At 26.2% G+C, this 18,708-nt stretch overlaps 1 protein-coding gene across 3 annotated transcripts in view; it reads right to left on the bottom strand.

The window, feature by feature from the left end:
• The window catches only part of LOC112686396 (myotilin-like), a 230,978-nt gene that overhangs the window by 155,567 nt on the left and 56,703 nt on the right, over window positions 1-18,708 (bottom strand). The window contains exon 1 of one of the 3 annotated variants that reach the window (XM_025558640.1): window positions 15,016-15,399. The exons of the other annotated variants lie outside the window; for them this stretch is intronic. Coding sequence (XP_025414425.1) covers window positions 15,016-15,026 — 11 coding nt within the window. The 5' untranslated portion in view covers window positions 15,027-15,399. Of the gene's footprint in view, window positions 1-15,015; window positions 15,400-18,708 lie in introns of those variants that run through there. 3 annotated transcript variants of the gene reach the window in all.

Genomic DNA, 18,708 nt, shown 5'->3' with positions numbered 1-18,708 from the left:
ATCTTCAAAATTTGAAATCGAAAATATCCTTAATCAATCTAAAATTAATTTTCTATAGTTTATAGTTTATAGTAAATATCATAGTGTTAATTATTTTTTTATATTATTACTATTAAATATGATAAAATAAAATAATTCCATGTTGAAGTATAATATTATTTTTGTAAATATCTATAGGTAATATTATCACAGATTATTTTTTATATAATCAAAACCACAAATCTATTTATGGAAAAGTGAATAGAAAAAATATAAATGTTGTTTGTACTCCGAAAAATCGGGTTCGACCCATCACTAATTTCAAGTTTTAAAAATCAATATAGCAATACCATTTACCCATAATTTTATCTCATTTGACTGTGAAATATCACCCGACCTTGGACTTCAATCTTCTTTCGAGTATAATATTAATTCTTTATTGTCTTTATTACTATTAAATATATGTTGTATCGTAAACTGTTAGTGTATTGTTTTCATATTATGTATTACTCACATGTTTATATAACATGTAATACCATGTACATTATTTTGAACTATATAACTTTATTCAAAATATAATCCCAGATAACTTTCCAGCACATCCTTTAGAGTGTACAAACAGACATAATTTGAATACATGTTAGTGAGATAACATTGAATTTAACTTAATACGAATATTCATTGTTAGAGTTTTTTTTTTAATTTCAAAGAAGTTCATAACCATTTCTTTTTATATTTTAAAGGTCTAATGACAATAAAACCAAATTAAGAGAATGTGAACGACTTTTATAAATATTTCGAAAAACATTATAGTACACCAGAAAGTAAATTTTTACCAACAATGTGGGTTGAATTCGGTAGTTCGTCTACTCGTACTACTAATGCATGTTAATTTTTTCATTCAAAACTTTGAAGGTATATTCCATTTTTCCTATTCAAATATTTCATTGAAAAGTTAGCTTGTAAAAATTTACTGAAATTTTAAAATTATATTTATTTAATTGTTCATATAGATTCTATATTATTTTTATTTTAAGTTCCATATCTTTTTAATCATTACTTATTATTTATACCTGGAGTACAATGAATCTTTAAAAATTAAAAATATAAAATGTAATATTAATTTTTTATTAATATGAAATAGTTGGTAGGTAAATTGATTACATTCAAAAAATAAATAAAAATATTTTAATGTATTTGTATAACCTATATGAATTCATAACCGCCTGAAAGAAATTGCCCATGCGATTCGTACCTGACTTACCTAATCGTAGACGCAATGCGACTTTTTTTCGCATACTATTCGGTTTCACTGAAATTTAGATAATCCGTATAGATAGGTTGCAGTCAGTTTACTTACAAATAATTATAAAACCAATTAAACTAATATTACCTAATGCTATGTATATCAGAATCACTTATTGTTACTGTATACATTTACTATTTACTCGTCACTACCTAAATTAACTATAGTATAAAATATAATATTTTATTAGTTTTGCTTTTATACGAAAGATAATCGTATGATTTCTCTAAATAAACACTTACAGAAATAAAACAAATACATATTGTGAGAAATATTATTTAAATTTAGTCAAAAATGTAATACTTAATATATGTTTATAAATTGTATTAGTATTGTATTAAAAAACACAGATGTAAATTGTAATATTCACTTGAAATAATAATAACAGATTTTTCATAACAGATGTTAAAATTGAATAATAGAACAAGACTAGAATTTGAAGTAATTTTAATTTTTAAAAATTATTTCAGTATTTATATTACTAATAATGGATATTCTTTTTTTATAATATACAAAGATTTAATTTTATGAAAATTTTCAATTTTGCACTTGCATTTCACTTTCAAGTCGTGGCTATTTTTTAGACTTTTTCATTATTAACAAACATAGGAAAACATAATACCAAGTACAAAACAGTGTTCAATAGTTGAAAAAAATTCATAAAATATCAATATAATGTAATATTAGTATTAATGAGTATATAAAATCAATAATTATAACTATTTGAAGGCAAGGCATATGAGATGGAAAATTATTACTAAATTTTATATATTTTCACAACTTTTATAAATATTGAAAGTGTTAACTAATAAAATTTCAAATTATCACATCAGAACGCCCAAAGTAACAAAACCCTTGTCTTTAATCAGTGAGTGTGATATTAGTTCTCGTCTTCAATGTAAAAGTAAATAGCTCATTTGTTTCGTTTGTTACAATATTATTATCTTATTTATTACTATTATTAACCAATTATGAATCTTCGTTGAACTTGAACAATAATTTCATTATCATTATGCATTAAAATAATTAATAATATGCGGTATTTTATCTGAATTTATTCTTCGTTGTATCTTGACCAAAATATCAATATGTATTTTTAAAGATTATTACGTAATTTTTCAACAACAAGATAATATAACAACATAATAAATACTAACTTAATTGAGATATTTTAATTATTAATCAAACAATGGACCTCTCAAACAAAAAAAAAAAAAAAAATAAAAAATAAAAACCCCAAAAATATTTTACTGAATTGTTTTCAGAGTAGAATTAGTAAAATTATATCAGGTAATATAAAATCTGAGGACATGTAAAATATTAAATCTATTCAAAATGTTGAAAATATATAGTTTATTATTATTTATTAATATTTTACCACACAGTTCAACGTATCTTATAATTGAAGGGTCCGGTGCAAGAACCGGCTATCTCCAATATTTTTGAAAATGCATGTTTTTACATTATCTGATAACGAAGAATTTTGTCTACATTTCGATGCAATAATCGGCTATGTCCGTTCATTAGATAGCCTAATATCATACAAATAGAGATGTCTGGTATACAGTTACGGTGCAACAACCGGCTATTTCCGGAGATACCCAGGTTATTGCACCGAGACATGGGCAACACAAGTATGAGTTATTTTATTTCGTTTCTTAAATATTTTGTTTTACTTGTAATACCTAGTTACTCGTTTTTTTCTTTTGTTAAAATATGTTATATATTAATAACAATATATTAGTAAATATATGTTATTTATTATTTGGTTACGTTATTGGCGCTTTGCAACGATGTGTTTTGTTTTTGTGTCTCCTAATACTTTTTTTGTAGTTAAAATGTTTCAATTTTTGACTTCAGTAGTGCAGTACATTTTCCGATACATCGAAAAGTAAACCTAATTTATTATTTGTATATTAAAGAGGTCAAAAATTAAGGGTAAAACAAACAGTAATATTTTTTTTTCATTTTAATAAATCATAAGATTCGGTGCAATAACCAGTCATCTCCACATTTTTTTAGTGAATTTATTATTATAAATCAAGAATATATTGTATAACTATAAATCTAGCTGCTGTGTTTCATTTTCAACATCGGAATCTAAACATAGAATACCCCCTAAGTCATCGCTATCTGATAAACAATTGATCGTTTCAAAAACAAAATCGGGGTCTACGAAAGAATCATCCAAATCTGACGAGGATACATCCCAGGCTTCGAGTACAATATTACGTATATCATCATCGTTCATGATGTTATATAATATAATAAAAACAAAATTAAAATGTATTATAATATATTATAATCGATTATAGGTTATAGCAGTAAATAACCATTTAAATTAACAAATATAAACCTTATAAGTTATAACGAAAAACGAATAGTAAATTTACGAAATAAATAGTTACTGATAAGTGATAACTGATAAAATAATATTATGCTATCATCTCGCGTACTATTATACAGTGTTGCACCGTAAATGTATACCAGACATCTCTATTTGTATGATATTAGGCTATCTAATGAACGGACATAGCAGATTATTACACTGAAATGTAGACAAAATTCTTCGTTATCAGATAATGTAAAAACATGCATTTTCAAAAAAATTGGAGATAGTCGGTTCTTGCACCGGACCCTTCAATTATTTTATTGTTTTTTTTTTTTTTTTTTATTAATCGAAAAAGACACACATACATTATTATTGAGTAACATTTTCGATTATCTTTCTCCTTTAAGCAAAGTTTGTGTTGGAGAAAGAGAGTTATATACATATAAGATACAATTATTATAATTATAGAATTCATAAGATAGAGAGTATAAGTTCTAAGTACATATAAAGCTAAATATACAAATAGTTTAGAAATATTATCAAGAAAATGTAATGATAAAGAAAAAAATAAACATATCATTTTAAGACAGACAAATAAAAGCTCATAGATTAATATTTATACAGCTTAGAATATTAAATAAAATTGCAACAAATCTTTATTTAACACGTTGGCTACCAATCTATTTTTCAACTAATTTGCGTTAATTACCATGAGTAGTACCGGTAACTCTCACTTTGTTTTTCTAATTATACCTTGAGAGTGACCGGTGACACTCAGCTCATCTTGGTTTAGGACACTCAGTATACACTGTAGGCGCACTCTATTGGATAAAATTATAAAGGAAAATAATCTTTATTATATTATTTACCTTGGAGTACAGTGGGAACGATCTAGGACATTTCGGCGCGAGGCCGTTTCGGCGCAAGGTACGTTTCGGCGCCAGGTGTTATTATGGACATTCTGTCGGATTAATTACCAGAAGAAATCTTACCCTTGTTAGATTGATTTGAAGAAAATTATATAGGTAGAGTTCATAGAAATCGACGTCGAAATGCACGTTTTCCTCCAAATCTGTGGAATGTCCACGAACGAGTTTTAAATAAAAATGATAGAACTAATAATTATGCCGAAGCCGCTAATAGACGACTCAATGTTCAAATGGGGGTTACTAATCCAACACTATGGGCTTTTATATCTTTCTTAAGAAAAATACAGAGTGGTCGGGATACTTTTTATTGCCAATTAGAAGCTGGTAAAAGCCCACCGAAAAAACATAAAAAATTTTTGGATGTTGATAAGCGAATCTTTAAAATAGTTAGCAATTATAATAATAGGGACATATTAACATTTTTAAGAGGTATCGCTCATAATTTAAGCATGACGCATTAATATACTACATATTTATTTTATTATTAGAGTAACATATTGATATTAAATTATTAATTTTATATTTATTATTTATTAAGCACGGCATTGTTATAACGACATTTAACATAACAGACCTATTTTATTATTTATTTTATATTTTTTATTTATTAAATAGGACATATTGATATTTTATTAAAATTGTAAATTTTTTGACAATATCTATAAAAGTGAATTATAATATTAATTTTATAGAAGTAAATTTGTGTATTATGTAAATTAGTGTAATCCAGCGCCCAAACATACCTCGCGCCGAAACGGCCTCGCGCCGAAACGGTCGTGCCAAAACGGCCGCGCCGAAATGTCCGTGTCCGCAGTGGGAAGTGCCGGTGACTCTCAATTAATCAAATATATACATTTTCTTAATCTATATGACTTTTATTAAAAATAACACACAAGAATAATATTAGATATTATAAATTCAATATAATAAAAATTAAAATACAAAACAATCAAAATGTATTACTGAATACTGACAGTAGTCTTTAATAAACATTATATTATTATTGTACGTTTATACTTATTCAAAATATTAATTAATATCATTACAATATTTTAATTATTAATAACTTAAAATAAACTTAGAATTAAATAATTTTAAAATAAAACACTTGTGTTGGTATGAAAAAATGATATGACAAATTTAAAAACAAATTTATAACTTTAACTATTTATGATATATTTGAAAACAGTCAATATAATAGTAAGTGTTATTTTCACAGGTCTCACACATGGTATTCACTTGTTTACATTTTTTTTGTGCCTCATTTCTTCCTAACTCTTTTCTTAATCTTTCATAACAACCAGTACATCTACTTCTTTTTTTTCTATTACTATTTTTTTGACATTGATTGTTTTCAACCAACCTATGTTTATTAAATCTTGGAGAAATAATCTGATCATAAATTTTTCCTCATTTATAATAATTTCCTCTCTAAATTCAGAAATTCGTATTTGTTTTCCCGTAACTTGTTTGTATAGTATTATTGCATTTATTACAGATGTTCCTAATAACACATGAAATGCTACTTTATGGTACCATCGAATAGTTTTTCTTAAAGGAGAAAGTAGCTGATCATTTGATCCGAGACGTCGATACCTTGTTTATGTTTATTATAAAATATTACAATTTCTGGTTTTTTTATGGGTTCACCTTTTCTATTTATACACCTTTTCGTTATCGACAATATCTATGAAAAAACTAAGACTTAGCTAAAAATAAACAAAAACAAAATCTAAATACATCGTTCAAAAATAGATATTTTGTTGAATAACCATAAAATATTTTTGAGAGACCCTGGTAACTCTCACATGAAAAAACTGTGAAATTTATTCGTTCTGTACCGCGTGTGTTACCGGAACTTCTCACTCCAAAATAAGTATAATAATGAGAAATGAAGAAATAAATATTTATATTTTAAGCCTTTAATATTAATCCTTTCATCCCCAAATATTTTTTTTTTTTTTAATTCAAAAGTTATTGAATAGAAAAACGTTGGTCCAAGATAATCTACAAAACATCGACCAACAGATTAATTTGTATAATTAACAATCAAATCAAATTTCTTCAATTCCCTTTTATTGCTTAACTCTTTATAATAATTATCTAGGTTAAATTTCTTAACCAAGTACATAATAACAATTTTTTTATATAAAATTCTTATTGGCAAAACACCAAATTCTTTATAGTTTTCTTTCGTAGATTCTTCTAGAGTGAAATTATTTAGGCAAATTCTGACCATATTATTTTGATTAACTACTAGTGCATTTAATATGTTATCCCGAAGACCACCCCATACCAATAGACCAATAAATATACTATTTTTATTGTTTGTAATTGATTTTAGTTTTTTAGAAATGTTGATCCATGGAAATCGATTATATTACTCCATAGTAAGTATTAAAAGAAAAATATCATAATAATAAAAAATTCTTCTTGATTGTCATCAATTCGTTTGTAATGGGTTTTCAAATATTCTCGATCACTATTAATGTTATTTTAGTATAAAAAAACAATAATTATGAAAAGAAATTGTTATAATGTTATGGATAGTAAAATGTACTGACACTTAATCAGTTTATATAACATTTTATATATCTGATAATTAATCTTAAATTCGAAACTGATCAAAATTTATAAATACAATAATACACTAGGTTAAGCATTTATTTATTTCTATGTATAAACTGTTTATTTATTTATTTATATATTATTTATAAGTATCAATCCTTTAAATATTTTAATTTTTATTTAATTTTATATTATTTTATTTGTCGAAAATAATGTGCTTATATTTAACTTAATTTAATTATATGATATTTTTTTCTAGATAAATTTTGATAGTTTTTAAATTATAAATTTATTTAATGTTAAATGTTTTTTAAACATTATAAGTAACCAGATAAAGATAGAAAGTAAAATAATTAATTCCGACATAATTATTCAAAGTTATTACAATTCATGATTAATATAAATTAATATATATATATATATATATATATATTTATTAATATATAATATTTATTTATTTATTATTATACAAATAAGTAAACTTAAAATAACTCAATTTGAATTTTAATATTTTAAATATTTATTGTTTCGCTTATTGATGTATTATATATTACATGTAACATGAATTTAAGGAAAGATATATTTCCCAGGCTTTTCCTTCAATACAAATAATAGACGAAAAAAGTCTATAGTAACAATAATTTAATTTATACCATTATTTTGAGGTTTCCTATAGCTTTTCCACATTGTTCAACCGATATAAATCTCGATAAAATCAACATTTTGAATCCAAAATGGTATTTTATTGTTTCTGAATTGTATATTTTTTATTTTTATATACTCTCTGTGATTGAAATTCTGTCCCATTAAACAAGGCAAAAGAAATTCGGTTAGAAACTATGAAAAAAAATTAAAAAACAAAGTAGTTTAGGAATAACGTTTAACTGATTAACATCAAACGCCAATCACGGTTAATTCAGAGTATATATACATAATAAATTAATAATGCATTGTTTTTGGTTATAATTATTTTCGCTTTGTTTTATTTTATTGTCAATAACTACACAACACTACTAAAGCTATTAACGGTGCGTATTAATAATGTGGGAGGGGGGCGTAACAAATAAAACAATAATTGATTCTTTAATAAATTTCTTTTGTTACATTAAAATTAAAATAAGTCTCCAAAGTTAACTCGTTACAACTTCAGTGAATTGTTGAGCTTTGAAAATCGTTGGCTCCTACACGGTTCTTCCTGAGCGGCACTCTATCTGACAGTTGCAATTATATTTAATTTAGTGCTCATAAATAAATATCGTTCATTTACGTTGTATTTTAATTAAAAGTGTTTAATTAAATAAATAAATGTTGAAATAATACTTAGTAAAAAATTTTCGTCATTACATCGAATGTCTTAATAATGTACATAGAAGGTTTGGGTAACTTATTGCGTTAAGAATCTTAAAACAAACATTCACATGAGCGTTGGAAAAGAATATAAAGTAAATATAAGTAAATATTTTCAAAGTGCGTAAAAATAATTGAACTAAATATAAAATGACTTTGGGAAACGTATATTATACTTATTAAAAATTATTCAATTACCCAATTTTCTAGCCTAAGTAAAGCGGTACATATTTACACGTTAATACTTATTTTATTTTGTTAAACATAAATCATTCTTATCTTCTTGGTATTCCTAAAATATTTATAATGTTTGTATTTTTAGACTCAAAGTAATTAATAAGGTATTTGTTAATTATCACGTAAGATGTATATTATAAGCTTAAACAATTGTTGACTAGAAACAATTCAGATACAGTAAAGATACAATATTTTAAGCATAAGGTTTATTATAAATAAAAATATCATATAATACAATAAGATAAATAATTCCTTTAGATATAAATACGCCAAGAACAAATCGATAATACCAAAATTCGTTTTCATTACTCGAAAAAAGTATAAGTATTAATCAAATGAATAATAATAACTTAATTTTGTTTAGAAATTCAAAAAAGCAATAATTTTGTTATAATTCAAACTTGTATATAGTTCTACAGTATTTTAAAACTATCAAGTAATATTCCCATTATGGTATACTTCTTGTTAACATAAAACGGACTAAATTTAACATACCTAACAGTGGATACAATTAATTATATAATTCACATTATGTATAATTTATATATATTTATACAGATATGATGGTGATAAATGTATTAATTGTTAAAACTATAGGAAAGTTTTATATTAAATCATAAGAATGATAAATTTATACAGGGTGCGGCAGAGCCGACTGACGAGTTTTGAAGGGTTATAAAAAACGAACAGTAGAACTTAGAGAAAAAAACTTTTTTTTATTAAAATAAGTATTGAATCCCATTTTTAAAAATTATTGTTTGAAAATTATATCTCGAAGGTGGCGGCCGTCAGCATCAATACACTGTTGTAGAGGATCTCTGAAGCTCTCATATGATTTTCGGCACGTTTTGACTGGTATGGCTTCGATTTCCTCGGTGATTTTCTGTTTAAGGTCTTCTATGGTATGTGGGCGATGTCTGAAAACCTTATCCATAAGGTAGCCCAAGAGGAAAAAATCACACATGCTTAAATCTGGAGACCGTGCTGGCCAGTCTATGTCTCCTCTTAGAGAGACTAACCTCCCAGGGAACATTTGTTGCAAGACACTAAGTGAAATTCGAACTGTGTGTGCTGTAGTCCCGTCTTGTTGAAACCATACATTCTCAAATCATGGTCTTCAGCCATTTCCTCCAACAAATGTTTCCTGGGTGGTTAGTCTCTCTAAGAGGAGACATAGGCTGGCTAGCATGGTCTCCAGATTTAAGCATGTGTGATTTTTTCCTCTGGGGCTACCTTAAGGATAAGGTTTTCAAACATCGCCCACATACCATAGAAGACCTTAAACAGAAAATCACTGAGGAAATCGAAGCCATACCAGTCGAAACGTGCCGAAAATCATATGAGAGCTTCAGAGATCCTCTACAACAGTGTATTGATGCTGACGGCCGCCATCTTCGAGATATAATTTTCAAACAATAATTTTTAAAAATGGGATTCAATACTTATTTTACTAAAAAAAAGTTTTTTCTCTAAGTTTTACTGTTCGTTTTTTATAACCCTTCAAAACTCGTCAGTCGACTCTGCCGCACTCTGTATTACAATATAAATATTTGTTTAATGTTGTATAATATTTTCACTATTTCTCCAAAAATAAATAAAAACAACTTATTTAAATATCCTTTAAGTTCATTATTGATGATCATAATTACATAAAATCAGATTATACAACCCAATTCTAGCTTCTTATTGTGAAATAGCTTATGTTACTTTTATTTTAAATTTAATTAATGTATCGATACTCTTGATACAGTATATTGAATTCCTTTTGGTATTCCTGTTTATAAAAACTACTCAAGTATCATGTTATACATACCAATACACAACTCAAATTATTTGACAAACTATTATTTCAAAGACTATGGTTATAAACAATTAACTGTCAATATGTGCTGATTTTGTTCGTCCATAAGAATGATTTTAGTTGAAACCTAATTTATGATAAACAAAATATTTTTTAAATACTAAACTTTTTATAAAATAAGAAATACTAACAGTAGTATGAATTGTTTTTAACTATTGTTCTTCTGTCACTGTTATTTATTTAAATAAATTATTATAAATATTCTTATTTATTCTAAACCAATCTGAAATGGTAAATATACTTTAATCATAAAATAATTATAAATTTATAAAATTCCAAATCATAAAAAATAGTAATAACTAATATTTAATGTAAATTTAAATGGGTGTTAATTATTCATATAAGTATTCTGTTTCAGTTTTAATTTAAAAAATAATACATTGAACGCAGAATGTAACGAAAACAAAAATTACGAACTATCCAAAAATTACATTATATTGTACAAGTTTCAACTAATGCATATTGTATAATGCATACATATACCGTGTAGTGAAAACAGAAACAATCCTACAACATCTGTATTATTTAATTATATTCACATAGAAACAATGCGTCTGCACGATGCCAGTTCTTATTAAAATCAAGTTATATAAAGGTTTTCAAATTGTTATCCCATTTCGTCTCGAATTTAATTCTGTGATACATAATTATTATATAATATAATATACAACAATTTGAAATTATTATTATTTTTATATTTCTTATAGTCTGATTCCTAATGGCTTGCCGCTCACTAAAATCTAACAAATTTATCTTAAGTAATTTTCATTACAGTAATACATAAATACTAAGCTTTACTCTTTTAGTATGATTACAATTAATGATATAAGGAATATGGTTCAGATCCAGAAATTCTAAACCTAATACTTTTTTTAAAGACATATTTATTTCAAAATATTAATAATGATGTGGAACCTTTATTAGTTTATAATAATAATAATAAAGTAGTTAGTTAATAATAATAAATATTACATTGGAATATTTATATAATTTATATAACTTATATTTCAGTATAATTGATCAGTTCAGTTAAACAAATTAAAATTACAAATTAATTAATACAATATTATCGACTAATAAACTTTATTATTATTTAACATAAATCGTCATTGGTCAATGAAACTAAAACGATTACGAATTTTTATTTTTAAATGAATTGATTCCCTATAATTTATTTATTTAATACTATCCATATACTATCCATTTATACATGTATGATGTTTGTTCAGGGAATATTATTGTAGATTATTCTGCATAAATATGTTTAAGCATTTTGAAATAAGTATCTATATAAGATCGAGGTGTGATGCATTTTAAATATTATATATAATGATAATAATTAAATTGGTAATGTTCAAAATAAAGTGATTAAACTAATAAGTAACTAGTACACACATTGCGAAAATTCGCAATAGATAATTTATTTATATAATAAAAAGTATAAGTGCAATCGAATCAATAAATAAACACATTTTAAAAAAAAACCAATAAATGAGGATAATATCGAATATTGCAAGAAATATCGAAATTACAGAGAGTGTTTATAAAAATATATGTTCCGCAGCATTAGGATAGACTATTTATGATAGGGTGTAATATTTATATAAAATAATTTTACAGTGCTACCTTCCAGACAATATTAGCTATTTTAAGTAATAATATTAATATTGTTTACGAGTTGTTTGTTGTTATATCATTGGGTAAGAGCCAATGAGAATGCAGTATTTGGAAAAAATCATATGTAAAGTTGATTGTGCACACATAATTTTCCTCAAACTCAAAAAATTAAACAGTTAATAGCTTAAAAGAAAGAGCTTGATCCACTTAGTTTTCTGAAAGTGAAATGATCAAAATCCATTCAGCTATGAAAATTCGAATTGCTTGAGTGAAAGTGTCTCATTAGAAATGTACAGGGAAGAATCGCGTTGGTGGGAGTTGAGTAAATTCAATGATTGATGACATATCTGTGTCTAAATACTTTTCATTAAAAAAAAAAAAAAAAAAAAAAAAAAAAAAAATGAAGGAAATTGGCTGGATAAAACGGCTAGATGGACTGACTTTAGTTTTCATAATTTTTTTAAATATGTAAGATAATAATAATATAAAGTGTTATCTAATCACCTTAGTATAAATAATTATTGATAATTATGATAATTTTTGATTTTAAAAATAAATTAATTCATTATTTATTTATCAATAGTTTTAAAAATGAAAAGTATAAAAAAAAAATAATAAAGATATCTTAACCGTTATCCAGTTAAAGAATTATAAAAAAAATATTATTTATATTAATATTATATTTTTTATAAAAACTATTAGTTTAGAAAACACATAGAATCATAAATCATTTTAATTTTATTAGAAGTTTAATAATATTTAGTAAATATTTTCTATTATGAAAACGATAAAAAATCCAAATATTTATCGTTGTTCACTTCTAATATTGTCAACTATTTTACTATAAATCTATATGTGGAATAAAATATTTTTTCGAACTTCCGTTTTTTCGACTTTGTTGTACACTCAAAGAGTGCATATTAAAAATATGTATATTTTTTCTTCTCTCTCTTTCCATCTCATAACATAAATACATTTTTTCAAAATGTATTCTCTCTACTCAAATTATTCGTACTTTTTTTTCGAACATGTAGAATTTAGAATTTCTTTAGTCGATTTTAGTAATATTGTTATCTTATTATCTACTATTATAATTACATTGTCATCTATAGTTACGTAATATTTTATTCCATTAAAACCAAATTAACTAAATTAATAAAGCTGCAATTCAAAAGCATACGAATTTATGGCGATAAAAAATGGTAATTTTTAATCAACTTTTTACAACCAAAATTTTTATTATTTTTGTTAATTTGGAGTACGTGTGAATTTTCAATTATTATATAAAATGTAATCCTTTAACCCTATTTAAGAGTATTTTAATTCTGAATATTTTTTAATAACACATTCTGAATAGCTTAATCAACTGGGCGTAGCCCGTTTCGCTCATGTACACATTTTGTCCAGATTTTATTCTTATAAGATTCCCGTTTCGCCCAGACTAGTTTAAATAAATTTAAAATTAAGGTGGCAATAATTATTTTCAAATATATAATACTCGTATTATAATATCTATGAATCATTCAGCGTTATCCAAATAATAACACAAGGCGATGCTCTTTATTTTCTCTAAAAAAAAAAAAAAAAAAAAATTGTTCTTCAGTTCATAAAAATGATACATTTAATAAATTTAAAATTTAGTTCGCTCTATTTATTAAAACATATTATTAAAAAATCAAATTTACATAGAATTTATAAAAAATATTTCGGCATAACAGGTTTTGCTTGATCTAGATTCGACAACGACTAGATTTCTTATGCGTTATTACTTATTTGCAATCGATTTTATATTTTATTATATTTAAACTATATTTATTTTGACTAAAATTACTATAGGTTTTATAAAAGTCGCCGTATCGGGATCAGAAACTTATTTAGTTGTATGTACAATGGATACCTACCAAATAACCACCATTTCTTTTTGTTGTTCGCTAAAATATAATACTTGAACCATTGTCAAGTTAATTTAATTTATTTAAACTAGAGTGGGGGAAACGAGAATCTTATAATAACAAAATTTGGATGAAATTGACTGGCTTATATGCCTAACTCTAACCTGGCTTATACGATTAAACTGACTGGGCGAAACAGGTCCCGCCTCCTCAACAATTTATATTTTCAGAATGTACAATATATATATATTTTACGGTTTTCAATTGGAGTTGGTAATATTTTAGTATAATTTAATTTATTTGATATATTCATAATAGTTATCATATGTTTAGTTAGGTGTACTGAATAAAGTAAAAATTTTAAATTTAAATTTAGTTCTCCAGCTGAAGCCCACCGAAGCACACGTGTGTTTTCGCTCTCGAGTCTCGTCGAGCCGTAATTACTGGTGCATAATTTAATCTCAATAGCCAATGTGTTATTTTTATACTGCATATTTCATATATTATCTATTTATAAATAATGGTGAAAATATAATATAATATATAATATATTATTTTAATATTTCAATATCCATATAAACCGTAATTGCTCGTTACACGCATTCGCAAATGCGCGTAATTTTGCCGTTCATTTTTTCTTTTCAATTAATTAAATTTTTATTATTATTAGCCGTATCATTAAATGAATAACGCTGTTCAGTCACGCAACACTTCGATTGTTGTTTATCTAAAGGCCGTCGCCTGACAGTCGGATTATTTTAATTACTATACTATACGTAAAGTGATAATCGTAATAGCAACAACAATGAACAAAAACAAATCCGTCACCACGACTCAAATCAATAAGCACAAAAAACTAATACTTAATAGCACTCCGACACTGAGCCCCACGTCAAATAATAACTGGACGTCACAAACAAAAAAAAAAAAAAATTGCTCAAACTCACGTATTATACATATATACTGTTATACCGGTATCAGACCTTTCCCTTGATGCTCAACAGTAGCTGTGTGGACCTTCGTCATTGACCGTAGCAGAAACCATGCAACTTTCCGTACCGTCCGAGGAGTTCAGGAGCCGTCACCATCGATCCAGTGAGCTATCGCCGTCCGAGCCAAACGAGCCACCATCGTGTAAAGTGCCCGCTCGACATCCATTTCGGAGTACGCCGAGTTCACATCGTCGATACAACTACCGGTCCCATAATCTTACCGACGGAGCATTACCATGGTCTGCGGAGCAGTCATTTCCCTAGCCTACTGTGTGTCGGTGCGTGTTAATGATTCATTCGACGCTACCATAGGCTACGCTGTATACTAGCGTAGCAGACTGTGTGTAGCACGTTGGCTTTTATATAATTATCTTATCACGTCCATTGACACTACAGCTTCGTGAGTAACTACACATTATTATATGAATGTTATAATCCATTGTAAACTCGATAATGAGTATTGTCTTAATGTAAATGCATATTGCATATATATATATATGATCATTATATAAATAATTATAATAATAATATATATTTTAATTTATTTTTAATTTAATTTATTAAATAATAATACATTTTTCAAATATTGCCTCGAGATTACACAAATGTTCCTCAAATGTTTCTGACATGATGTGGATGTTATCGACATAAATCGCTACGTATAGTAATATTTCCGGTCCGAGAACCTTGTCTAAAATTTTCTGAAATTCGTCAGCGGATGTAATAAGTCCAAATGGAAGTACATTGAACTGATAGTTTTGACCTTGAAACAAAAATGCCGTTACTTCACGACATTCTTTTGCCAGTGGACACCGCCAATATCCTGCAGTCAAATCCATCGAGCTCAAATATTTCGATCCTTTGAACTTCATTAATATATCCTCAATATTCATTGGTTGTTCTCTATCTGGTATAATTCGTTGATAATTTTCCTAGCATCTAACACACTCGTATATTCCCATTTTTTTTCAATTCCCACAATTGGTGATAACCATGGTGATGACGATTTTTCTATGACACCCATAGTCATCATACGATTTATTTCTTCTTTAATCTTGTCTATTTTAAGCTGCATGTCCCCAGCCCCCCCACCTCGGACTTTCGACTTCAAATTTTTACAGTCGTTTGTGCTTCATTTGTGCTTGTTTGTGCTTTTATTCCCGTCGTTTGTGCTCAACCCGTTTCCGAGTTATTGAACTTTCAAGGTGGGGGGGCTGGGGACATGCTCAGCCCCCCCACCTCGGACTTTCGACTTCAAATTTGTACAGTCGTTTGTGCTTCGTTTGTGCTTGTTTGTGCTTTTATTCCCGTCGTTTGTGCTCAACCCGTTTCCGAGTTATTGAACTTTCAAGGTGGGGGGTTGGGGACATGCTCAGCCCCCCCACTACCTCGGACTTTCGAGTTCAAATTTTTACAGTCGTTTGTGCTTCGTTTGTGCTTGTTTGTGCTTTTATTCCCGTCGTTTGTGCTCAACCCGTTTCCGAGTTATTGAACTTTCAAGGTGGGGGGGCTGGGGACATGCTCAGCCCCCCCACTACATCGGACTTCCGAGTTCAAATTTTTACAGTCGTTTATACTTGTTTTTGCTTTTATTCCCGTCGTTTGTGCTTAACCCATTTCCGAGATGTTAAACATTGAAGGAGGGAGGGGCCTAAAGACATGCTTAATAAATTCAAAATATATTTAAACACACTTTTTGTGTATATTGTTTTATCAACACATTTTATAAAGTAAACTTAGTATATGTAAGTAACCAATTTTTTATTTATTATCGACCTGTTCGTTTATTCCAAGTTTGTGCAGATTTGTGATCAAATTTCGACAGAAAATTCTGATTTACTTGGGTTTTTTTTTTTCATACTTTAAGTAATGACCAACATATTTTTTTTAAAAATGAATTTGCATACAAAATAATAAGACCTTTTCTCTTTGTTTATATTTGAGAAAACCAAAACAATACGTTCATTATTGAAGGATATCTATTTTCCAATTTATAAATGCCAATCACCTTTTTTAAATTAAATAACATTCAAACAATTATTATTATATCATTAGCTTTTTACACAGCATATATTTATATAATAAAATATTTTTCATATGACAAATTTTCTTAGGTATACATTTAATAAAAATGTAATCATTTATTGATTTCTTGAAATATAAAGTAATTCAACAATAAATATGAAAGTATATATATGTAACATTTTATAAAAGTTTTAAATTAAAATTACAAAAAATATTTTACTAATAATAACAAATTTGATATAAGTATAAGAACATTTTAACATTAATTACAAACGTTTAAAAAAAAAACAGATATTATAATAGTTATTTACGTAAAAATTAAAACGTATGAACATTTTAATTAAAAAATAAATGACACATTACAGTTTTTAAGTTTTTGAATAAAATTTTAAATTAAAACATAAATTAATTATTTAAAATACATTATTTAAAATGCTTTTTGACTTATTCAAATTAAACAAATATACTAACATTAGTAACCTAATACTTTTTTATTTAGTGTACAGTATGAATTGACAGTTAACATTTGTGGATGCTCTTACGTATCGTGTGGAATGCAGTTGGTCATCATATCGTTCCCATGTAATATTAGTTTCCCTCCAATTGTATGATACATAATGCCCAATTGCATTAATGTTTTTGGATTTTGGTATTATGAAATTAATAATACCTCTGAGTGTGAATTTGTTATGTAGCACATTTATTGTTGTTGGAATGTCACTCAAAACGACAGTTAATTCAAAGTCTAATTTTTTTTCCCAACTCAAGACTTTGGAAAACAGGTTCAATGAAAAAATGTTTTCCAAATGTAAAATTTGTTTTAAATTTTGTACATGGTCCGCAACGTGCTAAAAACCATTTTTGACCACGGGATGGTGAAGATAATATAATAAAGGAACTATTGCTATTACTGATTCATTCATCCTCACGACATTAACAGATTTTGTTATAGAATTAATAAACTTGTATTAACGTTTTATTGATATTTTGTATCTACTAAAAGCAAACCGAAGGTGGTTTGCGTACTTATGCAATTTCATCAACCATGTGTTATTTACTATTATAAATTATAACTTTTAACGTTTTGCTAAATAGACACCAGTCTTGTAAAGTATTCGAATACTTTTTGAAGTATTTATATGCTATTCTGAATACAATTTATTTTTTTTTTATTTTTTAAGTATTTTGATTATTTCTTAATTGTATTTTTACTAAAATTTAAATACTTGTATTAAAATATCATAAAGTATTTTATTAATTTTAATTTATTATTTAAAAAAAAAAATCGATTTTGTTGAAAACTAATATTATGTTTTTGTATAGTAAAAGTAGGTAGGTAATAGCAATGTTACCACACTAAATACCACATTACATTTTATATAGTTTCTGTTTTGGAATTTTTTAAGAAAACTGAAAATCTAATAAATTTAAAATAGTTCCAAATTAATAGTAATATCACCAATTTTTATTATATTTTTTTCATTGAAATTTAATCATTATTAGTTAAATTATATGTGAATGCAGAATGAAATATGTGAACATGTATTTATCTCTAAATAGTCAGACATGTTATAATAATTGTTAAGATTCATGGAAAGTAGTAACATAATAGTTACCTATACT

Source organism: Sipha flava, unplaced genomic scaffold (genome assembly GCF_003268045.1).
Source record: "Sipha flava isolate LNK unplaced genomic scaffold, YSA_version1 307_pilon_pilon, whole genome shotgun sequence".
NCBI lineage: Eukaryota > Metazoa > Arthropoda > Insecta > Hemiptera > Aphididae > Sipha > Sipha flava.
Note: the sequence above shows the minus strand (reverse complement) of the source record. Positions and strands in the feature narration are given on the sequence as shown.